This window comes from Apteryx mantelli, chromosome Z, assembly GCF_036417845.1.
Source record: "Apteryx mantelli isolate bAptMan1 chromosome Z, bAptMan1.hap1, whole genome shotgun sequence".
Taxonomy (NCBI): domain Eukaryota; kingdom Metazoa; phylum Chordata; class Aves; order Apterygiformes; family Apterygidae; genus Apteryx; species Apteryx mantelli.
The window spans coordinates 67,341,155-67,367,318 of NC_090020.1; the positions used below are offsets into that span (position 1 = coordinate 67,341,155).

A 26,164-nucleotide genomic window follows, 5' to 3' on the forward strand; every position below is an offset into this window, starting at 1 on the left:
GGAATATTTTCCCTGGAAGGACATTGAGGCATGGGGCTAAGCAACCTTCTGCAGCTCCTAACAGCCATTCCCAGACTCTTCTTTTGCAGCCACTAAGAATATGCTCTGTGCCACATGTCCACCCAGCAGTGCTCAAACTGGGGAGGGAAGGGAGACACCCTGCACATTCAGTGCTGTTGGGGTGGCCAACAGGGAGCTGATAGAAGTAGAGCAAGAAATGAGGCTGGCAAATGGCCAGGACTGGGGAAGAAACAGTGAAGAGAAGCCTCCAGCTGGAAATGGGAGCAGACAGCAATGCAAGAGACCGTTGATCTAAACCACATTATCTGGATAGAAGTGAGTGAGCTGCAAGGCAGCATCTCCCAGAAGCTCCCCTTGCTCCTACTCTGCATCCCTCCTCCCACCAGGCCACTCTCCAAACTGACCCTGTCCCTATTCCTATCCAGCATCTTCTTACAGCCCCACGTCACAGTCTACACACAGCACTTCCCAGCAAGAGAGTTCCCTCAGGATAAATTCACCATTCCCCATCTCCACCCCCACTGCAAGAACTGCTGGGTCATTAGATGATTTGTGATTTACTGGTTGTTTTCCCTGCTAGCCGCGTGGGAGGTGGAAGGGGAGAAGAAGCAGGCAACACACAGTAAGGCGACACTGAACCCATTAGTCATCAGGCAAAGAAAGCTCTGTTCAAAATTTACAGTGCATGGTGGCTTTTCTCTAAATAGCATACTAATGCTTTTGCACTTTACTGCTTTAAGCAAGGAGAGGTTTGTAGCAAGGAGACTGGGAATATTTTTCTTTGGTCCAATTCATAAAATTGGAAAAATGCAGGCACACTTTCAGACACACCGGATCAATATCTGCTGGTCCAATAAAATAATTCATCTTTCCCTACAAATCCTTAGTCCCTCCCACCCGTCAGAAAACTACTCCCAACTACAGGTTACAAAAACAGCATTTCAGACTCGAAAATTATACTGTCTCTTTGTAACATTTGCTATTATATTGCTCTTTAATACCTCATATTACCTATAAATGGTAATAGCTTCAGTGATGTGGGACCTCCAGAAGCCCAAGCAAGACCAGATCCACCTCCTTGCCTAATAATGCTTGGTGCCATTTAAATGTGTGCTGTACCTGGCTTCAGATATTTATCATTTAAACAGAGAAACTAGACAAAGGACTGAACTGATACATTCCTATCCTGGCACACATAGGGATTGTCATTTTGTTAAGTAATCAGTAAATCCATAATGTTAGAGAGCTAGTTATGATTTCCAAAATCTGCACTCATCCACCTCTGGCTGTCCCTTGACACTGATGTGCTCTTGCAGTCAGGCTAGGGAGTTGCCTACGATTCGTGAAGCAGGTTATCACTGTACAGACAGAGAGGCACATCCCATTACTTCAGGCGTCAAAGAGCTGGGGGAAGTGGCTGTTAATTGCATCCAGCGGATGCAGAGCTTCATTGCCAGCGGTAAACCACTGCAAAGTGAGATTGCTATGGCACACTTCAGTCTCTGCCAGGGATTCATTGTCTATAAATGAGAATAGACAGCACCTTCTTGCTGAAATTAAATAAACCATCTAGTATTGTGTCCTGCTGATAAGCTGTAGGAAATCACATAAGGCATTCACCTAATGGGGGAGACAAGAGGGTGCACTCGTTTATATGAAAAGGGGGAGTCAGTTGTACAAAAAAATATTTCTTTTCTACAGTGAACATAAATTACTATGACATCCAACTTGCTGTTCTCAAAACTCATGAATACTAGTAACATCTAAACCTCTCATTGTCAAGACCAGGCACACTGAACTGCAGCAGTTTCGATCTTAACAAAACGTAGTAGAAAATATGCACTTACATACATATAACACGCGCTTTGTAAAACAACAGATTAGCCAGAGTTGCAAACAGTGTAAACTAAAACATATTCTTCATATGAGAGTCACAGAAGTGTTAATGACATAAGTACTAATTTCACTGTCTGAATCCTGTGATCATTCTTTACGTTGATTTATATTGATTTATTTTATATACCTCTTTTCAGACCAAAAGATTATTATTCTATATGGCAGAAATGATGTGTTTTGGAAACACTGCAGCTTATTTCAGGTAGATTGGCTTTTAAATTTCATTCTTTCTGAGCATTTAACTACAAAAGAAAATGTCACAAACCCGTATGTCCTTTGTCTTTGCTTATTATGACTCTTCCAGATCTTTCTACGCCACTGTTGTATCAGCCTGCAGTTTTTCCCTACCCCTGCTCCATACACAGGCTGTTAGTTGTACCTTCTGCCTTCCTGAAGCTGACTGACAGCTTCCTTTCACCAGAGGCAAGTAATTTTCCAAAATAAAAATCTAAAATGTATCTGAAGCAGTGCCAGTGCTCACTGGCATTTACAGAACTGCAGGACAAGACGTTAAGTAACAGAGGGCCAGGCATTTGGCTGCTGGCAATCCCTTATCCCACCTGAGGCCAGTGCCCAACCAGCAGCCGAGCTCCCCAGGTGGGTAAGCTCAGAGCCACAAGTGCTCAGCACCTCACTGCTGACTTCGTCACACTGTCCACTCTCTGATCTGTTCCTCCACTGCCCAGGAAGGTGTCTGCAAAAAGAAGTGACAGATGAGCGTCCCAGCCAGGCCCCTTTATCTTGGTCAGTGTAAGCTGGAGGACGGTGAAGTGGAAGATACTATGACACCTGGAGTCAAGCGCAGCCAGTGTAAATGATGTCATTTACCAACCCTCTTGGCATTCCCCATTCCCTGTCACATGAAGCATCAGGAGATCATGCATCTGTATTCCTCCTTTTCCCCCACCCAGAGCCACCCATCCACATAGGTCATGCTAAAGCCATCCTGACCCTTGAAATCAGCTCACCCTACAAAAATGGAATTAGTGGCAGATCGCATTATGTCAGATGCACAATATGGGCACTCCTCAAGCTCTCCTGGCCCAGTGTCCCCCACCAGCAGAGTAACAGTCTGGCCCACCTGCCTCTCCTCACTCTGCCAGCTAGGACTAACGTGTGGGGAAGCGTAAATCTTGGACGTGGCTTTCTGCCACTGAGCCTTAATGGGAAGAGAAACCATGTTCTGGGGGAGCAGGCACAGGAAAGCTCATTCACTCATTCACTCATTCAGAGTTTTGCTTCCTCTCCTAGTACTGGAATGCAATTGGTCTTGGGAAAGCAGATTCAGCCCAGCATAGGTTAAGGCATAGGGGAGGAGGTGTTTAGGTTTTAGTTAATATGAAAAAGGGTAGAGGGAGTCAGTGACCCACATGTAGGTGTGCATCCATGTTCTGATCTTCCTGCCCTCTGGGTAAGCAATTGCTCTGCTCATGAGATGGAGAGTTTGCTTTTCTGGCTGGATTGCTCTACTGCTTACTCACAGCAGAAAAATTTAACAGTACTTACAATGCTAAACAGCAAAAAGTATAAAATCTGCATGTGCAAAGCATAAAATGAGGTGAGGGTTCCTTTGATCCCATATATATCCCAACACATCTAATGATTTCTTTCCCTCCCCAGCAGTATCTTCACCGTTCCATTCCCATATAATGACAACTACAGATAGCTGTGAGAGCTGCTGTGTCAGAGCTCATGACTGATATCTCCTGGGTACCTGCAGAGCAGAACTGACAAAGAAAGAGCAATGCAAGCTAGAAGTCTCTGCCTTGTCTCTTGGCCTTCCACCCAGCCCATAGTACATCCCTTTTCAAGTAAGGGATTCGTTCAGACATGAACTTGCTTTGAGCCCATCTCTGCTGTGTTTACCTGTTGTGAGAGCAGTTTGCAGATTTGACATGATATAGAAATCTGATTAATGGGCCCTGTGGTAAACCCAGTTCTTTTTTCATGTACTAGTCACTGATGATGACCCCCAAGAGGTAACAGCTCTTAGTGTCTCCTGATCCAAGCAGCTTGAACAGCCCACGTGTCAAAGCGTCTGTGCCGAATGACCAGTTCTCTGAGCGATATACTCCCCTCTATAACAGATGTCAAGCTCACTTTTTTGGTTTACAAATTTTATCAAATGTGTAATTTAAAAGACTAATTAGAACAAAAAAGAAATGTAATTCATTCAGTCGAGTAGTGAAGGAATAGAAATCTGTGTATTGGTGAAGGCAGATTTAATATCAGCTTTCTGATTTTCCCAAGCCTATAATCATAGCTTCAGATTTGACAGACTAACCTTTCCCAGGGTGAGAGTTGATTCTGTCTCCATGGCAGCCAAGTTTTAAAGCAGAGAATGATGACTGAGTCCTGGGGAGAGAAGGTCATATGTGTGGAATTACCCTGGATTGTAAATCGTAGTGTGAAACTAATGCGAATTCAGCTACAACACCATATGATCACAAATATGAATAGTGCAGCAAATACTTAAAGATTATCTTTAAAGAACTTTTATCATTCAAAAAACTAGAGAACAATTCTTAGTATAATTTACATCAATGTATTAACATTATTATTATATGATTAGAGAAAAGATTTTTTATTAACTCTTTTCAAACTCTCTTTAAAATATTTTTTTTCTGCACAGCTTACATATTTGTGCTATCCCCAAATGACATAAGGAAAAGTCATCAGTCACTCAGTTTGTCTTTCCTTTGATTAACTCTCTAGTGTGATTTAGGCATCACTTTTAACTTTCCTGTGTTAACAAGGTAGTGTAGTGGCTGGACAAACCTTATACTCTCTAGCTCTGATCCTCAGCTACACTAATGGGCTTTAAAGTGACTAGGCTTACTATAGCTATATTTCTATTTGAGTTATGGGAGCTCAGAAACATCTGTTTTTTAAATTATAGATGGGACTGTAGCTGACCAACACTACATACCAAGAACATTCTACCGTGACGTGAATAAATTTCACCATAAATTAATCATGTTCAATCAAGGGTGTGTTTAGTTTTCAGTGCCTCTGGAACTGATTCACTGTGTGGCTTAGATCAAGCTATTGGGCTTCTCCAGCCATTTCCTCTTTGTCTGCCTCATAGCGGGGTTAGGTGCCTACAAAGGTAATTAGATGCCTTTGTCTTCTCTGCGAGTCTAGCCCATAATAGCCATATATGTGTTTGTGAACACTGGATTTGAATATATAATATAAGTACATATTAAACATAGCACTAGAGATGCCCATACCTAATTCTGAAAATTGAATTCTTTTTTTATAGAGATCAGTTCATAATCTCAACAAAAATCAATGACATTTATTTCATGTGTATTCCTGTATGTAACCACGCCTTTCTGTCATTTGCTTTTTCTCTTGTACGGTAATGCTTTTAACTCAATCTAGGGGGGCAATGAAAATACCACAGAGGCACAGATTTACTGGCGGAGTTAGGGGACTGAATGTGGCTGTGCGTGCCTCCCCATTTTAGACTCGGCCTGTGTCTATCCTTTGCACAGATCTCATAATTTCTGCTCTGCTTTCTGTTTCAGATTTTCCCTGAAAACTCTTCTGGATCTGAGGAATAAGGTGGTTTTATAATAGTGTTTGGGTCTAAGATAGATCATTAAGAATGTGATTTTTTTCTTTTAAACAGCTTTAGCTATTACTAGTTCTTGGGTTTATTTGCCCACAGGTTTTGCTCAGCCATCACTACTACACAATATACAGAAGTGTGCCCTCACAATCCACCAGTGACAGTTCTGTTGATGATCACCATTGCTTTCTGTGAAAAACTTATTTGAAGAAAGTAGAGAGCTTTCTTTAGACAGCCTTTGGCTGGTTTTATGAAAGGAGCATGGCTCACTGCTTAGGGCACAGCATTTAGTGGAAAGAAATTAAGGTTGAATGAAATCCAGTGCAGGACTGAGAATCTTCTCCCAGCAGCCTGACTATCCAGGCCTGTAAAATCAGACTCTAATATTAGCATTTTGGAAACAGAAACAAAACATTCTGGAAGCCGAGCAAAACTGAAATGCCACATTTTTGTGTTTGAAGCTCATTGCTGGTTACCATAATGGCCCAAATAAATGCTCTAGTTGGTGTAAAATAATTAATATAAAGTTCACAGTGATGAGCTTCCAGTAGAGTTTTATATTAATAGTTTCACTCTATCTGTGTAAGTAAAGTTTCAGAGCAAACAGAATTATACTCTTTCCTGTAAAATCGCACAAGAAATATGCTTTAGTACAAATTTTTTCCTTCCATTTTAAGTTGACATTAAATAATGCAAAGTATTGCAACACAGAGAAATAATACTTTGCTTTTGGGTAGTGCCTCTTAACAGATGATCTCGTTGTGGTTTTACAGATTTCCACATCTCTTAACATCATGGAGCTTACCGGATTTGCTTCTGTAGATCACTTTGCACCACTAGAGTATAAAAAATGACCTCAAATATGAGAGAATTTCCTCGCCCCAGAGAATTAGTCACTAATATAAAACTGGTAGTGGTAGTTGTAATGCTTCCTTGCCCAGGCATCCACTCTCTTTCCTCAAGATAGCTCACTAGAAAGTGCATCAATATGTACTTCAGTTGACCAACCATCCTCACTGGACATAGGTTACCTCTGCTTTAAATAAGCTTTTTTGCAATACCTCATCCTGTAAGGCCCAAAGAAAATAAACCTTTCCTGGGTTCCAGCCAGCAGCTAACCCTTCCTTTTTACAGGTATTATTAGCACAAATCAGAACTGCCAGAAGTTCATTTTTCTGAGAAGAGAATTCCTCTGATTGCCTCAGAGGAAGGAAGTAAAAAATCTCAGTCTTTCGACCAATGCAAGCATAAAACAGAAACTGAAAATATTTCTGCCTTTGTGTTATCCTATCTCATAAAAGTGTAGCCATTAATATTATGAGATAGTTTGGTTGTTTATTGTTTCTCAATTCACGTTCAGCTAATGTTAGTATGATTTCTTCTAAGGGGTTGAAACTTCCAAGAAGTTTTCTTATGTCACTCTCATTGTCTATGTCTCACAGGTTTTGGAAGAATTTAGTGGCAAAGAACAAGTTTCAGATGACTAATGAAAAGCATAATGCTGTTTGAATACACTCTGTTCCACTTCCAGTTATACAGTCATACAAACTCAGTGAAATACGTATCATTACTTTCACTGTTAATCATTTGTACCTGATCTCTGCCTACTCACAGACATACTCCTCCCTGTAGGTGATGCAGCAGAAGAGATTGACTTGGCTGTGGTTTACCAAGCAGCAGCTAACGGCGATGTGAACACCCTAACTGCAGTGATTCGAGAAGATCCTTCCATCCTGGAATGCTGCGATGGCGAGGGTAAATGAGGGCTGTGCTCATTCTCAGGGGATTAATTGCTTCAGATTGCAATTAAATTGTAATCATTTTCCATTTTTTATCCTGATTTTCATGTTCAGCAAATTATATATAGTGGCAAAAAGTGGGAAATTTGAGTTATTCTTTGGAACGTCCACTGGAAATATACACTTTGGATACTTCTTTCCCCCTGTAATTATATGCACTTTTATTCTGGTACAAGATAATTTGATATAATCAGATGGTACTTTGCCATGAATCTATATTATCTCCTTTAAGGGGATATTGCTGTCATTTCAGGGAAGGAAGCAGAATCTTTTTTATCAAAGCCAAATGCTGTACATTCTGGGCATCTCTAGAGTAGAGAGTTGCAGTCATTTGCACTTAAAATGTGTGTGCACAGACACAAACAGATTTGAAAGAATTTGCCATGTAATTGTTTGCCAAAGGGATGACTGCATGTGTGCAACGAACTAAATGATCTCTTTTATCATTGAGACTGCATTCCTTTTCCTTTTGTACTCGGGTTACTATATCATGCTATCACAAAGTGCTATCCATTTGCTGGGTTTTATATGCATCTATTTCCCAAGTAATTAGAAACACAGATCTCTGAAAGTTTTACTCAAGAAATACTTTGTTTATTCAAGAGTATTTTTATTGCAGTTTCTTTTTACAGTATCCATACAAACACTGTATATTCTAATCTTTACTAGCTTTTACCAGGTTACCAATTTTTCCTGCACCTAATTCTGACATCCTTACTGTTATGCTCACAATGCATTTGTCAGTGAAGAAAATGAGCACCCAATCAAGCTGACACCTTCTCAGTCTTTCAGATCTTTAACGGGAGAGGAATTGGATATAAAAGGCAGTGGCTGGAGATAGACTGATCAGTAAATAGAGGAATTGCAACTACAGAATAAACTTGTTTACATAGTTGTACATACAAATGTAACTAAGACCACTCTTGCAGGACAAAGTGCATGGCCATATTCTGCACATATGACAGAGTCTGCATAACTTTAGCTTGAGTAGTGCATATTCGCTTAGCAGTCTCATTGAATTCAATAAGAATAATTATTCTGCAGTTGGGCTTTATTGCAAATTATTAGTTTCTAATATTCAGGTTAATTCCCAGGTTAGTCATTTTAAATCGCTTTGTCATACTCTGCTGGAAAATCTCTTGCTATTATTCAACAGTTAGCAGAATAGAAGGAAGAGGAAGCAATTAAAAGATAGCATAATACTTCATGATGAAATTTGAATATTAAGTTTGAATGTAGCTTTCACAGTTTATCCAGCACAAATACAGTTTGCAGAATATAAAGTAAGTTCTGAAGACGGCAGAAGAGAAGAGCAAAGGCAAGTCTTTAAAAGAATTTCTTGCCTGCATAAAACATGATCTCAAACATACACTCCTTTGCGTGGCACAGGGCTTGATTTCACACATCTTTTGAATGCAGAGAGACAGCATGAAGGTGGGGTTTGAGAAATGTAGCCAAGCACTTGGCTACTATTCACTTTGAAGAATATCAGCTTCCAAAATCTTATATGAAGCCTACATTTCATGTTGGGAGCTTGTCAACAGAAAAATAATTTTCCCTCCAAAAGCAGAGTTAATAAGATGAGGCTTTTGCTAATGAAGTCATGTTCTTTTTAAAATCAATGGTCATCTAGTTGGCATAGGGGTTACCTCCTGCCTGCAAAAAAACTGAGTACAGCTGTTGGACAGTTATCAGAGAAATGATTTGTTAATTTACTGGTACAAAATTTAGGAAAGAAGAAAATATCTTTAGCTTGTGCCTTTGACAAAACAAAGATTGTAAGAGAACATCTGACTTTCTTCCTCAGGTTGCACACCTTTGATGCATGCTGTGTCAGGACGTCAGGTCGATACAGTGAAGCTTCTATTGAAGATGGGAGCAAATATTAATACTCAAGATGCTTGTGGACGTACCAGTTTATCTCTGGCAACTTATCTGGTACAAAGACTTGGGCAAGGAGGATGGAAAGATAGATGAAGGGAAGAAATGTGTAGAGCAAATAGGACTGCTGTTCATACTACAGCAGGAAAAAAAGTACAAAACATGGTTCTAGACAACAGTTAAATTTTAACCTCTGCTATAACTCAAGGCAGGGAGCAATGATTGTAAGAAAACGATCAGGGCTCCTTTCAGAGCATCCTTCCTCCTGTGGGTTGTACAAATCAGTGCATGGTATGGGATCTTACTAGACCCAGGGGCCTCTGTGTGGTTTCAGGAAAGGCGCTGGTTCCCTGTGCACTGGAAAAGGACTTAAGTTCTCTCCTGTCTTCTAATATGCAGAATAATTTTTCCCCTCCCACTTTCAGCATCAGATTTTTGTGCTCCAGGGAAGCCATTCCTATCTCAACTTTTGGAGGACCAGCAGGCATGTTTTCCTCCATGCCACATAAGCCAGGGCATTACTTTTCCTTTCACTATAGCACTGGACTTTGGCTGGCCAGGTCAAGAGCTTAAGTTCAAGTTGCTGCAGGCACCAGTGCAGATATTCAGATCATAAGTGATCCAGTCCCCTGATCAATCCACATGCCAGCTACAATAGGGGAAGAGATCCCACTGCGGACTTTGGGAAGGGAGACGTGGTGCACTCTGTCTGATGCCCACAGAGACGGTCCTCTTCTCCTTCGTCTTCTAGTCCTCAATGGAAGGCATTCAGGACTCAGTGACAGGATGGGACCAGGTTAGCGGAGAAGAGGGGTTGACTATGGCCTTCCTTTACTAGCTGGAAAGAGGGAGGAAGGAATGTTTACCCATACTGCATGGTATGAATTATTGCTGGATAATCGCCATTTGTTTAAATGGATAAAGTGGTAGCCCAGTTAAATCACATCCCTTACATCTAGTTTCTTCCTGCATATTCAGGACAAAAGCAATGCTTCAGCTCAGCTATGAGACATTCAGCCAGAAAATAAGTGTAGAAGGTAACAAAAACAGGCGGTCTCATCCAATGCAAGGAGCATGCCCCACTTACTTGAGAACAAACATTTCCTTTGACAGATATTTTCAAAAAATGCCACAATCAGTGTCATGCTCCTCTTTTCCTTCCTCTTCTCCCAGAGGGGAAAAAATATTCTCTGGAAAAAAAGAAATGTCTGGAAAAGATTTTAGCCACCCAGGCTTCAAAGTTTCCATTTCTGTTTTTATGATGGATATAACTGAGGTCTAGAGACCATTTGGCTGTGATGTCTGTCCAGAGAATTGAATTCAGCAGGATTCCATATTCACAGTTGTATGCAGAATTCAATTGTCTTATAATTCCACAGGGAGCAGCAATAAGCATGTTCTAGCTCCCTCATTCCACCCCGTTTCCTTATAAATGCTGCTGATGCCAATCTGACTTGGGTTGTACAGGAGGAAGTGTTCTTTATAGATTGCTTGCAGAGGTTTGAGCAAAAAACTTAAACGCATGCTTGACTTCCCTGGGATTTAGGCATATGCTGAAAGATTTACACAACTACAACCAGATTGTTTACTTGCCTTTTTGTTCGGGTGATCAATAGAAGGTTTTATTCCAAGAACCATCCCATCTGTTTTGGTGCTGTTTTCAGTCTTACATTTTCACCAATTCAGACTTCTGCAACAAAGTTTAAAAGACCACATTCTAAGGCTTTTTTTTAGTATCGTTTTGTCATCTGTGCTAATTCTCGTAAAAGAAATGAGATTAAGTGCTCATGATCTTGGTTTAGCCTGGCATAATGAAATCCACATGCAGGAATATGTGTGGCATTTGCCAGTGATACAGGAATTAGCAGGGTGTTAATCACTGTTTACTCCTTGCCACAGCTGCAAAAAAGCCTGAATGCAGTGTAAATACAACACCTTATCACAAAAATAAATGGGTGAGCCAGTCTGAGACTCACACTCCAAAGGGGAACCACTCTTGGTGCTGAGAGACCTATTCTGGGGGAAAAAAAGGCCAGTTCCTCAGGTGGTAGAAATGGCTATAGTCCCACATTGAAGTCAGGCACACCAAGCAAAGATCTGGTCTGATGTGTTTTACTTTCTTCTTTGACATGTCATTTCTTTTTTTTAGGGCTGGCTGGAAGGCTGTGTCAGCCTGCTCAGGAATGGTGCTAAACAGAACATACCTGATAAAAATGGAAGATTGCCACTACATGCTGCTACCGCAGAGCCTGATGTGAGGTATGTCCCAGGCTCCAACAGTGTTTGATGGTTGAATATCAACAGATAGTCAACAAAAGAATTTACCTGGCACCAAAGGCAGCACAGGCCAGGAAGCTGTGACAGTTAAACTTGCAACTTGTTCTTTTGCTTAATAGTTATCATAAAGAGGGTAGAGAGGAAGAAGAGTTTTGTACAATATTTCTGTAATGCAGATATACGGCCAAGCAAGGTGAGGAGCCTGATTTAAGATCTCAACAGCAGGAGAAACAAACAAACAAACAAACAAACAACATTATAACAGAAGTTGAAACTCTGGATTTCCCTTGACCAAGTACCCTTTTGCCACCTCTCCACAAGAAATATTACAGAAAGCTCTTTCTCTGGACATCTTCTCTGAGTACCATGGCGAGTGTGAGAAAAGCTTTCCACAAGACAAACTCTCTGAGAACCCCTACTGTAAAGGGGAAGCTGAGGTTTAGTGGACTGTTTCATTTTAACTACTCTTAATGAAGGCTGAGTAGCAACCAAAGAGTATTTCTTCATATATTCTTCATTCTTGTCTTAAGGAAGATATTCTTTTTCTCATTCTAGCCTATGATAACAGGAAAGCTGACAAAATTTGAGTCTTGATTTGTACATCCGAATAAATTCACTAAAAAAACTCTCCTAAGTAAATTGTGTCTAGAGGAATAGGAAGACATTAGAGAGAGGTGACACATTCAGTGAATGTAAAATGTTCATCTAACTTAATCATTGAGGCTGTGGTTTTGCTGTTGTTACCAGCCCAGAGCTCTGTGCATTTCTGTTCATCTTGCTCTTCACCCTCTTTTCAAAAGCTTTCCTAATTTTCCACCTTCATTGCTGCTTTTCATGCATTACTTAGAGGGAATAGTTGGTGGTTTCTGCACAGGTATCAGTGCATTATCATTAAACAAAGCCTCTACAGAAAGAAGACAATGTTTGTCCAATACTAGGCATGCTGATATTTAAAAGGAACAGTAATTTAACAGCAGCACACAGTTCCCTGAATGTTTTTTCACATTCCCTGCAATCACAGGCAGACCTTTGCTCTGGCCAGTTTACCAGCTGCTCAGCTCCTTTACATCTGTCTTCTGGCTGGGATTGCCCCGTGCCCAGAAGACATGGCTGGAGCAGCAGGGATGACTTTTCCATCGCAGTCGTCGCTGCTCTCTTGAATCCCATGTCACTGGCAAAAGGGCAAATATGGTGGCCAGCTATGAAATGCTTTTTCAGCCAAGTTTAAAAGCTGGCAGCCCACTTCTACAAGTCTATTTGCTGGAGGCAGTACATAGACTGCATGGAAAGACAGAGAGAGCAGTCACTTGATTTATGATAATTTATCACTAGATTTGCTAATTGATTTATGTGCTTCAGTACATGTTCCACAGAGCCTAGGAGAAAAGGTAGAAAGGGAATCCATGGAATTCCTGACTGCTGTCTACAAAATGTATATCTAAAAGTAGTAGATATCAGAGGATTCTCAGCTGGGGTGGCTGAATATCCATATATTTGACTGGTAGCAATGCTGTAGCCATAATGGCCTGAGGATAAAAGTGTGCCAAGTTTTGTGGATAAAGGTTTTAAAAGAATGATATGTGTCTTTCAAATACATTTGTTTCATTGGTGATATCTGGAGTTAAACTACAGAACCATGTAAAAGATTATAAAACCAGGTGTACGTGGGTTTTTCAAGCATGTTACCATTACCTCGCTTTTTTTCTGCTCACTCGTCTGTTTTTACCCAGATTTGTTTCAGACACTGAATTTCTGAGGTTCTGTTTTAATTCATTGTGCCAAATGATCATAAAATGTTTCTTTCCTTTTACAACTTTTTACTGTACTAATCATGGCAATCCTAAACTGTCCTCCTTTTCAGAGTTCCTGTAACATGACTCTATTATGCTGTGTGATTCAGAAAAGGAGGCGTAACACCCCTTTTCTACAAGTGATTGTATCCATATATAAATTGAGTTGAAGTCCTAATAAAGCACTGGGATATTCCCAGTCTTCACCCTTTAGGGAGCTTCGAGTTAGAAAAAAGAATTCAATTTGGACTTCTGCCACCTGAACATGGCATTAACAAACAGATCAGCTTTTCACCTGCAGAATGACCCAAATCATCCCTAAGCAATTTGAAATGTCTTCATTCTGAATAATTTACACTATCTAATTGTTTATTACTGAAAAAAAAACCACAAATAGATTTCTCCTACAGCATTCTCAACTCAATCTGATGAACACACCTGAGCACAGTTCAGTCCAGAAAACGTACTGGAAGTAGCTGAAGATTGTCCTGCTGAAAAGCAGTAAAAGATTTTCATTCAGTCTCCTTCAAGTGGAGTAAATGCATGATTGCAAACATTTAACTGTGCAAAATTTACAGACTCAAGGAGCAGATTGTACTTGTTGCTGTCTAATGAGAATGAAGCGAAAAATCTTCAGAATTCAAGAAATAGCATTTTGCCTCCTATAAAGTACTGCCTCTGTGTTTTGTAGTTGTTAGAGTTCCCACCTTGATACTTCATCATCTTTTAATCTCCTTGCAAAACTGTTTGTCTTTTAAAAATCCATGTTTTGAAGGTTTCTAACAAACTTATACCATCAGATGAGCTATAGCCACACATTTGCATTATGATCCTGATCCTACATAGGGATCCACTAAGGGCAGATCTTTCCATTTGCTAGAATCATAAGAAATGTACATAAGGGCTAGCATCTGTGCTATTTGGCTTTGTTACAGGCTGTGACAGGATGGTCCTTGTCATTTCTATAGTCCACCCACCTGCATGGTCCAAATACTTTACATTCTTCCATAAGACACAACCATCTGCTCCAAACTTATCATGATTTCAGAACATCTTCATAAGATGACATAAGGAAAAGGAAAGCAATGAAAATCATGTGGCAAAAATCCATTGAGTGTTAAAAATGTTATTCCACTTGAATAATATTTCATGTGTCATTATTTTATTGTAACTGTTCCCTCCACCAGAGGGGAGTGTTTGTAGTCTGATATTCTACAAAAATGTGAACCAAAGTGTTGCTATATTTTGTGCCATGGCCTTATCCCAGAAGACACACTGTGAGGCCTTGTAAAATCCTATTGGTTTGTGTGTGTGTAAACATGTAGGTATGTAGGTATGTATGTACACACAAACACAAAACACTACATTACTTCAAGTCAAAAAGTTTGAAAACCCATTTTAGAAACAGGTCATTACCATTTCTGTTTGTTTAAAACTTCATAAAATAGGATTACAATGAATTTCTAAGTTACAGAAAACTGCACGTGCATACAGTATTACACATTCTGACTCCCCTCTGGCAATCATCATAAGAATTCTTCCCAATGTATCTGCTTTTGATTCTCAGTGGTAAATTTATGTCGTTACGGTAAGCCATAAGATCCTATTTGCTTTTCTAGCGTTACAAAACCCAGACCCAAGACTCTGACCTGTGCCCATCACTAACACGGATTTTGCTTTAAATTGCATGTTTTGCTTCTCAAAAAATGTCAGTTTTTCAGATTCAGTCAGGAGTGCAGCACACTGATTATGTCATTGCTTCTGCAGGCTTCTGAATGTGCTTCTGCAGCAGTCAAATCTTAGCGAAATTAATCATCAGGACAATGAGGTGAGTGAGTTTGCACTACAAGTCCCAGTCCCCGTCTCCGAGGTCATATTGCTCATTCTGTGCAGAAGGAAACCACAGAACCACCAATTTTGTGATGAGACTATGCACAAACCTAAGACTTCTCTAATGCTCTTACTGAACTTTGCAAAGCCTTGTCTCATTTTTCTTACTATGTGTGATGCACCTCTAGACTAATAAACCTCTGTATGTACTGCCAACTATGAGGTACCTTGAAAAAGTCTCTTAACTCACTTGCCAAGACATAAATTGCTTTTGATTCTTCTGAAGTCAGACACTGCACTGAATCTTTACCTTTTCCAAACTCTCCACCATTAAAGATTTAATGATTCTCAGGGAAAATAGCAGAAACCTGGTATAGCATGGAACAGTCACAGAGCTACAAAAATTATGCTAGGTTACTCTGATCCTGAAAGAATTGTGCCCTGCATATGTATATATAAATACTGTGCACAGGAGAGTCTCAATTTTCCAGATGTGACTGATTCTCCAAATAAAGAAGCCAAGGCACGAGAGAGACTCTGGATGCTTTTTCATATGTTTCTCTTCACTCTAGCAATTGCTCAAGGATGCTTCTCCTCTCCACAGTGACAGAACCACCACAGGGCTACTAATTTTCTCTCTTCCCTTATCCACTGGATAGTTTGCAGACCCTGCTTACAACAACCTAAACCAGATACAAAGTTTGTCTTTGCATAGAGTTATGTTGCTAATGAATTATATCAAACCCTGGATGGCACTTTCAATCCATAATGTTTTGCTGTATGCATCAATAAATGAAATTTAGACCTTTTAGTTTAGTTCACTGCCATCTAGCACTAAGAAGGTATTTGTTCAACTATCATTCCTAAACCCTGAATATTCATGTTTTCTGAAAAATGTGGGTCTTCACAACTGATTTCAGTTAATAAAGCTGTTCTCTCAGCATAAGGAAAACACTTGAGAAAAACACCGCAGTGAATTCATAAACACGTAAGCAGTAAGAAATACATCTGGAGGCTTCATAGTTTCCACAACTGTGGCTTTCTGTGGTTTTACTTATGAGGCCTGTGAGATGACAATGTGAACAAACATTCCCTGAAAAAGCCCAGAATCTGGGCAAAATCACTATCATAGTGTACCTCCCAGATGCAAATAAATGTTCTGCTTGCTAGTTCAGGTCCCCATTTTCTGGATTTCACTATTCTATGGTCATTGCCCATGATCCATAGCTATTTCTTATTTTTTCTCCTGTTTTGTCCCCTCTTGCTCCTTATTTTCATAGATGTTCAGTTGTTTGACTGTCTTATCTTTTGCTGGATCTTCGAACTCTTCCAGCTTTGATAGTTCTGACGTGCCCCTCATGCTTTATCTCACAAACAGTAGGCTATCAACAGATGCCACTCAAGGGTGCTATCACCATGCAAAAATCAGAGGGGTATGGGTTAGACAGCTGTGGCCCACTGTGGCAGGCCTGCACGTGTGAGCTGCCACTATAACCAGCTCAATGCTCTTTGCTCAGTTCAGTGCTCCGAAAGGACACGTGGAATGTACAAATTATTAGAAAAGAAATAGAGAACAAAACAGGAAGCAGCATTATGCTCTGTCTTAATCCTTGGTACAGCCGCATCATGAATACCGGGTGCAAAAATCATCTGAAAAAGGATATACAAGAAAAGGAACAGAAAAGGACTACAAAGATGATCACAGTTATAGAACAGCTTCTTTTCATGGGCTGACTAACTAGAATAAACTAACCAGAATAGGACTTTCAGTTGGTAAGTATGTCAAAGTGATGATAATAAAAGTATGTTGCATCATAAATGTCATGGAGAAGGTGAAAAGGGAACGATTATTCACTGTTTTTTACATCTAAAATGCTGGGGACACCCACAGAAATTACCAGGCAGCAGTTTTAAAGAAAATGAAGGGAAGTACTTTTTCATATAATGTATAGTTACACTGTGGAGGCTGATGGTTTAGTGATCTGGATGGTGTAGAAAGTCTTTAGCCTACTGATTACCAAATGTTAGGTGGCTGCATATCACCAAGCCTTATATCTTGTATTTTATCCCTAAGCATCTACTACTGATCACTCTGAGTTATGTTCCTGGACTAGACAGACCTTTGATCCCTACTGACTACAGCTCTTTTTATATTCTTATGTTATAAATGGCTCTGTTAGTGACCACAGTGGGAGCAGAGAGTTAATTTTTCAAGAATGTTGCCCTTTTGTTCATATCAACAGACTGACAGTGGATGATGGTAAACTGGCCTTGCACACTGTAGCGTCCCCTCTTTCACTGATTTTTCCTGATCTCCAGACTGGTCTTGAGGACCCTTGTGCCACTGGAAATAACCTTACTAAAGCCTCATCTTATACCACTCACAAATATTGAGTGTCCCTCAGCAGTACTAAGTCCCTTCTGTCAAAATCTTGGTCCACTGATGTCAATGGCAGAGCTCCCATTAATTTCAATGGGGATAGGATTTCACTCTCGTTTTTGATTTTACAAAAGCAAAACCCCCACAATTAAGCTTTGCCAACGCCAACTAGAAAAAAAATCTGCTCTAGCTGAACTGCTTTTTTTTTGCTATCATCCATATTTAAGCCATCTGGGAACTTGAAAAGCTTACAATGAGTAGAGGGAAATTAATGTTAGGGGACTCAAGCTTTTACTCAGAAAATCACTGCTAACAACTTCCAGTATTAAAGCATTGATAAGCTGTCTGAATGAATGTTTTATATCCACTTCTTTTCCTGAATTGTTGCCATTTGACTTTATGGGGCTCTATGTCAGGTTTTAATTTATTTTCCATTCCACATTTTTGCTTTTTTTCCTTTTGGAATCCAGGAAAGGGCCTTGAAATTCATTTTCCCTGAAAGAGGTAGTAAATAACACTTGTGCAAAGTACAGTGCCACCACATCTGAACAGAATTTGCAATTTTTAAGAAATACATTGAATGAGTAACTTTATACAGAAAATCTTTAATATTATGGATTTAGAGTAACCGTGGTGATGAAGGTAAAAATATAGGCCCTGAATTCTCTGCTCTTTCAACACTGATTGAACACAGCTAAGATGGAATGAAAATGCAGGTCAATAGCTTCCCATTTGCTTTGTTTTCTCCTTAAACAGTAAATACGATATGTTTATATTGTGAGTTTCTTGTTGATATCATTGGGCCACTTCCTTAGCTAGCTGATTAGTGCCAGCTAAAATTCTAACTTATAATATTTATTTTGGATCAAAGACCTAAGATAAATATCACACAGTCTTGAGAATACACCAGTCTAAAATAAGCCTTTCTCACAGGATCTAAAATGAGTAATAATGGATTGCTCCCCAACTGTCATGCTCCTGACCAAGCATTATTGATTACAGGCATGTTAGGTATGGTAGAAGCATTCATATTTGTATCAATTTTCTGTAATAACTCCAAAAATCTAATTGCTTGCTTCTGCCTTACGACTCCACTGCTTCAGAAGTTGCTACAAATTATTTCACGTTAAGATAAAGAAGGAAGAGTCAAATGGTTTCAGAGCTGTCAAGCTTATCTATAGTTTAAAACAGAATTGAAAAGTGCTACTGTGAGTGATGATTATTTGCTCTCTGGCTTTGTGGCTTTCAGGGAATGACTTCACTTCACTGGGCTGCTTTCCACAACAGGCCCCAGCACACACAGACCCTGCTGCAGAAGGGAGCAGACCTGACTCTGGTGGACAAAGACTTCAAAACAGCTCTGCACTGGGCTGTACAGGTGAGCCACAGCTGCTGCCATTTCAACAGGCAATTGCTTAAACTGAGCTGGCTATTGTGTCGCCGGAGATACTCAGAAAGCAAGTGCTTTAGCTGAGCAATGAGGAAGACGGATGCTAAGAACCCCCACTGAAGTCCCCCTGCATTTTGCCATTGGGCACAGATCAGGGATCTTACTTCTGCTTCAGAGAGTATTTCCTGTAGGCTCAGCATTGTCACCCTAAGCCAAATTATCATTTATCTCAGTGGAACTATATGTATGCTTCATGTTAAACTTATATTTTTTTACCAAATCAGAATCGCAGAAATCAGCAGCTTAAATAGTCTTGCTGAAGACCTTTGGGAATAGAATAATGTAAATGTAATTTAAAACTTATTTAAACAGCTACTGTTGTGGAATAATTAGCTGAAGAGTTGAAGTCCGGCCTCTGTGGAAATTAAGGAAGACATGGAGTTAAGCACATTTCTTGTTGAACTGTATGTTCTTATCTCCTATGCAAAAAACAATGCCAAACTGATAAAAAATTACTTGACAGATAATTAGAGAAGACAAATACACAGGTAAATAAATATATGTGATATTAAACACCATATTATGCAACTGGTAAAGGATTTATTAGTAAGTGGTGTAAAATACAGTGTAGTTTAAGAAGTTATGCATAAACTTTACTGCAGAAGACATTCCAGATGAAAGGAGGAGAACAATTATATAAGTATGTTTTTACTTGTTCACTTGCAATAGCACATTCCAGTAAGTACCAACATTCAAAACAGCTACACGTCAGATAAGCAGAAATGGAATTTCCAAGAAAATCTAGTAACATTTTCATACAGTGACTAAATATTTGCATACTCACCTTTTGGTCCAGGTCCACTCATCTTAAAATATGTGTCAACAAAGAAATAAAAAAGCTCTGAACTGCCAAACACTATATTTATGTATGAGTAGGACATCTAGAAAGAAAAATGTTTCCTTCAACCACAGCCTCTCACAGGTTCACATATAGTCGACTTTTGTTTTTCTGAAGTAGAGTTATATTTTGGTCTCTGCAACTGGTGTTATTTCAACACAGTTTCATACATCTTTAATCCTGATCAGTTTGAATCTGGGCTACATCCCTTGTTACTGTGTCTTTGGAGACTAAAGGCATCTATTCTGTTGTGCGTTTTTTCTAGGCTTACACCAATGCAGGCACCTTCCAGAGGGAAATCTCTGAAACTAAGGCTCATGCAAGCTAGGCAGTGGTCTGGATTATGTCTCTGGGAACAACCAATCTCTCCAACAGAAAGACAAAGTGGGACCCCCTCCACATCAGGACCCTCAGAGATCCTCTCATACACTAATCTTTCTTTGATTCTGTATTTTTAAAATTCTATGATTTAGTCCCACCATTTAACCTCTCCATACCCTTTGGCTCACAAATGTGCAGATTAACTCTGGAAATAGGGGGAAATTAAAACTGCACAAAAGACACTGCCCTAGGTGGAGGCAAATCTCAAATCCCTCTGCTTTCTCCCTTCTAGCTGCTCCTAGAAATCAAAGAAAATACATACAGAATGACCCTCTTTTTTTTTCTTGAGAGATTCCTGCTACAAACCCTTCTACATTGCTACTTCCATCCACATATTCTTTCCATCTTCTACATCAAGAAAAGCTAGTTCAAATATCAGAGCGTGGAATAGACCTGTTAGTACTTCTCTTGCCTAAGATTGGCCAAGAAGAAGTACTTTCTGCCTTTGCTCCCTGCTGCCCTACTAGGCCCAGGAGAACTAGATACTATGGACAGTCATAACTTTCTCTTTATAACGGAGAGCAGAACTACAGCTCTGCTGGGTGGGATCATCATTTTCACATACTCATGTTTAATGTGCTCAGTGAGCTTCCCCATGGTATTTTCCTCAGGAGTTCAAAGGATGGAGGCAGAGCTGTGTTTGTTGAAGGGACAGTGCCAGAGAATGCCTAATAAACTCCCCCTTTGCTGCTGGAGAGGAGATATTTTTCCTTTAAGAATTGTATTAATATCTTCAGAGCACAAGAGACTCATAGCTCAGGCAGCTAACAGCTGCAGGGTTTTTTTCAGATGAATAGAGCTTTGTGTTTAATTTTAGTTTTTAAAAATGCAGCAAGGGAACATTGGGAACAGCACAGAAACTTGTTTCAGAAGGTGCAGAAAAGAGACAGTTTATGCATGTTGGGCTGAAACACAGACTGGGACCACATAGGAACCATCACCTGTCATTTGAAACCAGAGACTAATGTGTGTTTCATATGAAATGATTGTTCCACAGTGGCTGTTTCAAAGAACATGTTTGGTGTTTGGTCTCCCATTAGACAAATGGGGGCTGTGGGCCAGACTCCCTGCTGGAGTCCTAGTCATGTAACTAGATAGACTTTGCCCACACTGAGGTCTGCTAAATAGAAAAGCTCAAACTTTCTACTGCATGAACTGTTTGAATTCACCCCCTTAGTGCAAATGTGTTTCATCAGAGATGAAAACACAACCTATTCCTTCAAGAGGGAATGTCTCATGTTGAATTTTGCATCCATGAAGTATTTTTAAGAATTTGCACAGATAGAGTTACATTAGGAGTGTCTTAGGAGGTATTTCTCATCTTTCATTCCAAACAGCAATAATCTCTAATCAGAAGGAAACACAGCTTTATATTGAAAAGCTGTTAACTGATATGGGAACCAAATTAAAAGCTTTTCTAAAAGCCTGAGATAATGGTGCTGTTGAAATCCTAGTAGAATATAGTATATACTATGTTATTATATATACTAGTATATAATATAGTAGTGTATAATTATAGTATTATTGGTACCTTAGAAATAGTCTGGAAAGATTTGAAGTCTTCCTGCATTGTCTTGCCATTTGTCATATTTTCTACCAGAAGTTTCTTTGTCTCTTTCTTAAGACTTTGGCTCCCAAGTCATAATCATATGATTATGTAAAAATATCATCTTTCATTTAAAGAATAAGCAATCGAACCAAGATTTCTAGCCATCTTTCTTGTAAGGTGAAAAAATAAGAGCCTCTAGGGATAAAAAGAAGGCAACTAAAAAGAAGCCATTAAGAATAATATTCTGCCATATGGACCTGCACTCATGATTTTTTTTACAGTTTGATTCACAGTGAAAAGTTTTAAAAAGTTACCAACTTGGAACATTTTCTCTGTAGCTATAGTGCAATTATTTCATTCTCCCATTTCCTGCGAGCAGAAATACAATATGTGTTAAGACATGTAGGTAAAAGAAAAGTATAGACAATTATTCCTTTGTGTTTGGCTGACAAGGCTTGGCAGCCTTTTGTAATTACTTGGAAGGTGAGACCACACTTAAGTGTCAGGTTCTCTAGGAACTAATCTCTTTGTTGCTGCAGGGGATCTAGAAAGGCACAGCTGGCCACACAGAGAAAGCAGTGGTAGTCAGGGCCCTGGTGTCCCTGTATGGCTCGCTCTGAGCACATTCTCTGTCCCCACATGAATGTGTATAGCCCAGGACCCCATTTTTTTCTGTGGGCTGCCTGTGGTGGAAGGATTTGGGGAGAAACTTCTAAGATTTATTAAAACTAGGTAAGTGTTACTCCATGACAGACATGTTTGTTGCTGGATTAGGCTGGAGGCAATGCCTTAATTCTGTTTGCTAGCCATGGTTCACAGTTCGGGTGGTTTCAAGCAAATTTCTTTCCTTGTAAAACTGTATTTGTTTTCTCCTTGTTTCGTAGAGTTTTCCAGAGATAGCTATAGAGGGAGAGTAGCAACTTCTTTTTTTATCTCATAAAACTTTAAAGACTATTTTGACTGTTAACAGACAAATAAAAAGACATATTCAAATTTCATTTTTTAACCATTCCCATTACCTTTCTCTGGTAAATATTGTCATTCCAGCAAGGGTACAGCTGTGCCTCATTGAAGATGGGCCACTGCATGGCAGTAGGGCTTTATGGAATGAGCTGTCAAGATGCAAAACAAGGAGGAAGAGGGGTTGCAAATAGGATAGTTTTAAATGGGTAAGAAATAAACGCATTCCAATAAACATATTCCAATATCATCAGGAACTTTTTCTAAAAAGTGCTCTAATCCTTTGTGGTAATGTTGGTATCAGCAAATTAATTGTGCCTGAGTATGGTCTCTGGCCATATGGTCAACTATCACGGGGCAGCCTGTGCCCCTACTGTTAAACTCTCTTATTCTCCAGAAGAGGATGGCCAAATACAAACTGCCTACTGAGAATGGTCTGTGGCCCACGCTAACTCCTGAATCATGCCCAGGAGTTGGTGGGGAAAGCTTTAAGTGGCCCAAGTCAAAATTATGCCAGGAAAGATTTAAAAAAAAGTTACAATATGGACAATTGAGTTCCCATGTCCAGAAAAGTTCCCTAGAGCTACTTAGCTTTCTAGTATAGCTATATCCTATTTTTCCACTTTCATTTATGCCAGTTTTTAAGCTGAACCCCTATCATGGCTTGTACATGGTACAGAAGTGCACAGTATTGGTGTCCAAACTCATCAGTACAATCGGATTGTCAGAAAAATTGCCCTTACGTGAAATAACTGACTGTTAAACAGTAAGTCTTCTGGTATGAATGTGCCATTGAGGATGTAATTATGCATGTCAATCAAATTTCCACATAAATCAATTGCAGAACTCTCAATGAGCTCAGCAGAAATTTGTCTAGGTCAAAACCCATAGGTAAGTACAGGATAATTGCCAGACCTCTTCCCAGCACACAGTCGCTGGGAATGTAACGCTGTAAATGGATGCCAGAACATGAGTAATGTGCATGTATCACACCTTTTGCCTGTCTATAAATGTCCTAATCTCCTATACCTTACGCAAAGGCACTGGGAGATAAATGTTTCCATTTCCTTGACAGTGGTAAGGAATAAATCCTTCTTCTATTGCAGAATAAAAGATGACCTCTTTTTCAAACCACATCAACTGCTCATCCACAGAAATTAGTCCTCACAACAACGTACTAGCTGGGAAAAGCTGCCAAGTAATTTTAGTCATAGCCATAGTACAAAGTAAATCATACAGACTTCTTATAGAAGGGCCCAAATGAAAATAAATTCTCAGAGAGACTTGGCCAGTATTTCATGCAGTTCTTTTGTTTGAGTGAAGACAAGGTAAGAGAGACAAGGACATACGATAGCCGCAGAGGTCTGCCTCCATGACTGAGTTGGTCATTGGTAGTTTTTTCCAGTCACCACTGTGGTTGGTGAAAGGATAAATCTTTTGGAAACACCATGTCCCCTAGTTGCACCAGTGGCAAGCAGTGCTCTGAGGACCTCAGGACAAAGTATCTTGTACAACAACAACATGTTCTCTTTCCAAGAGTACCACAAAGTCAAGCCAAGTTGAGACACTGAATCTGTGAGAGACACTGTCTCAGTGGGTGTTTGAGGCTAAAGCAGTATCACAGAATCACAGAATGGTTGAGGTTGGAAGGGACCTCTGGAGATCATCTAGTCCAACCTCCCTGCTCAAGCAGGGTCACCTAGAGCACGTTGCACAGGATCGTGTCCAGGCGGGTTTTGAGCATCTCCAGAGCAGGAGACTCCACTACCTCCCCGGGCAACCTGTTCCAGTGCTCTGTCACCCTCACAGTGAAGAAGATGTTCCTCATGTTCAGATGGAACTGCCTGTGTTTCAGTTTGTGCCTGTTGCCTTGCGTCCTGTCGCTGGGCACCACTGAAAAGAGTCTGGTCCCATCCTCTCGACACCCTCCCTTCAGATACTTGTACACATTGATAAGATCTCCTCTCAGCCTTCTCTTCTCCAGGTTAAACAGGCCAAGCTCTCTCAGTCTTTCCTCATAAGAGAGATGCTCCAGCCCCCTAATCATCTTTGTAGCCCTTTGCTGGACTTGCTCCAGTAGTGCCACATCCCTCTTGTACTGGGGAGCCCAGAACTGGACACAGTACTCCAGATGGGGCCTCAGCAGGGCTGAGTAGAGGGGCAGGATCACCTCCCTCAACCTGCTGGCAACACTCTTCCTGATGCACCCCAGGATACCATTGGCCTTCTTGGCCACAAGGGCACATTGCTGCCTCATGCTTAACTTGGTGTCCACCAGCACTCCCAGGTCCTTCTCGGCAGAGCTGCTTTCCAGCAGGTCAACCCCCAACCTGTACTGGTGCAGGGGGTTATTCCTTCCTAGGTGCAGGACCCTGCACTTGCCTTTGTTGAACTTCATGAGGTTCCTCTTCGCCCACCTCTCCAGCCTGTCCAGGTCTCTCTGAATGGCAGCACAGCCCTCTGGTGTATCGGCCACTCCTCCCAGTTTTGTATCATCAGCAAACTTGCTGAGGGTGCACTCTGTGCGTTCATCCAGGTCACTGGTGAAGAAGTTGAACAAGACTGGACCCAGTACTGACCCCTGGGGGACACCGCTAGCTACAGGCCTCCAACTAGACTCTGTGCCACTAATCACAACCCTCTGAGCTCTGCCGTTCAGCCAGTTCTCAATCCACCTCACTGTCCACTCATCTAGCCCACACTTCCTGAGCTTGTCCATGAGGATGCTATGGGAGACAGTGTCAAAAGCCTTGCTGAAGTCTAGGTAGACAACATCCACTGCTCTCCCCTCATCTACCCAGCCAGTCATTCCATCATTGAAGGCTATCCGATTGGTTAAGCATGATTTTGCCTTGGTGAAGCCATGCTGACTACTCCTGATCACTTTCTTGTCCTCCACATGCTTGGAGATGGCCTCCAGGATGAGCTGCTCCATCACCTTTCTAGGGATGGAGGTGAGGCTGACTGGCCTGTAGTTCCCTGGGTCCTCCTTCTTGCCCTTTCTGAAGACTGGGGTGACACTGGCTTTCTTCCAGTCTTCAGGCACCTCTCCTGTTCTCCATGACCTTTCCAAGATGATGGAGAGTGGCTTAGCAATAATGTCCGCCAGCTCCCTCAGCACTTGTGGGTGCATCCCATCAGGGCCCATGGTTTTGTGGGTGTCAAGTTTGCTTAAATGATCTCTAACCCACTCCTCCTCCACCAAGGGAAAGTCTTCCTCTCTCCAGACTTTCTCTCTTGCCTCCAGGGTCTGGGGTTCCTGAGGGCTGGCCTGAGCAGTAAAGACTGAAGCAAAGAAGGCATTCAGTAACTCTGCCTTCTCTGCATCCTTCATCACCAGGGCACCCACCCCATTCAGCAAAGGGCCCACATTTTCCCTAGTCTTCCTCTTGCTACTGATGTATTTGAAGAAGCCCTTGTTGTCCTTGACATCCCTAGCCAGATTTAATTCCAAACAGGCCTTAGTCTTCCTCGTCACATCCCTGCATACTCTGACAACGTTCCTATATTCCTCCCAAGTGGCCTGTCCCCCTTT

At 40.7% G+C, this 26,164-nt stretch overlaps 1 protein-coding gene across 1 annotated transcript in view; it reads left to right on the forward strand.

Annotated features, from left to right (window-relative positions):
• Positions 1–26,164, forward strand: part of ANKRD55 (ankyrin repeat domain 55) — a 54,912-nt gene that overhangs the window by 1,726 nt on the left and 27,022 nt on the right. Inside the window, exons 2-6 of the mRNA XM_067315912.1 lie at positions 7,127–7,249; positions 9,101–9,231; positions 11,324–11,433; positions 15,009–15,069; positions 18,701–18,829. Coding sequence (XP_067172013.1) covers positions 7,127–7,249; positions 9,101–9,231; positions 11,324–11,433; positions 15,009–15,069; positions 18,701–18,829 — 554 coding nt within the window. The remainder of the gene's footprint in view (positions 1–7,126; positions 7,250–9,100; positions 9,232–11,323; positions 11,434–15,008; positions 15,070–18,700; positions 18,830–26,164) is intronic.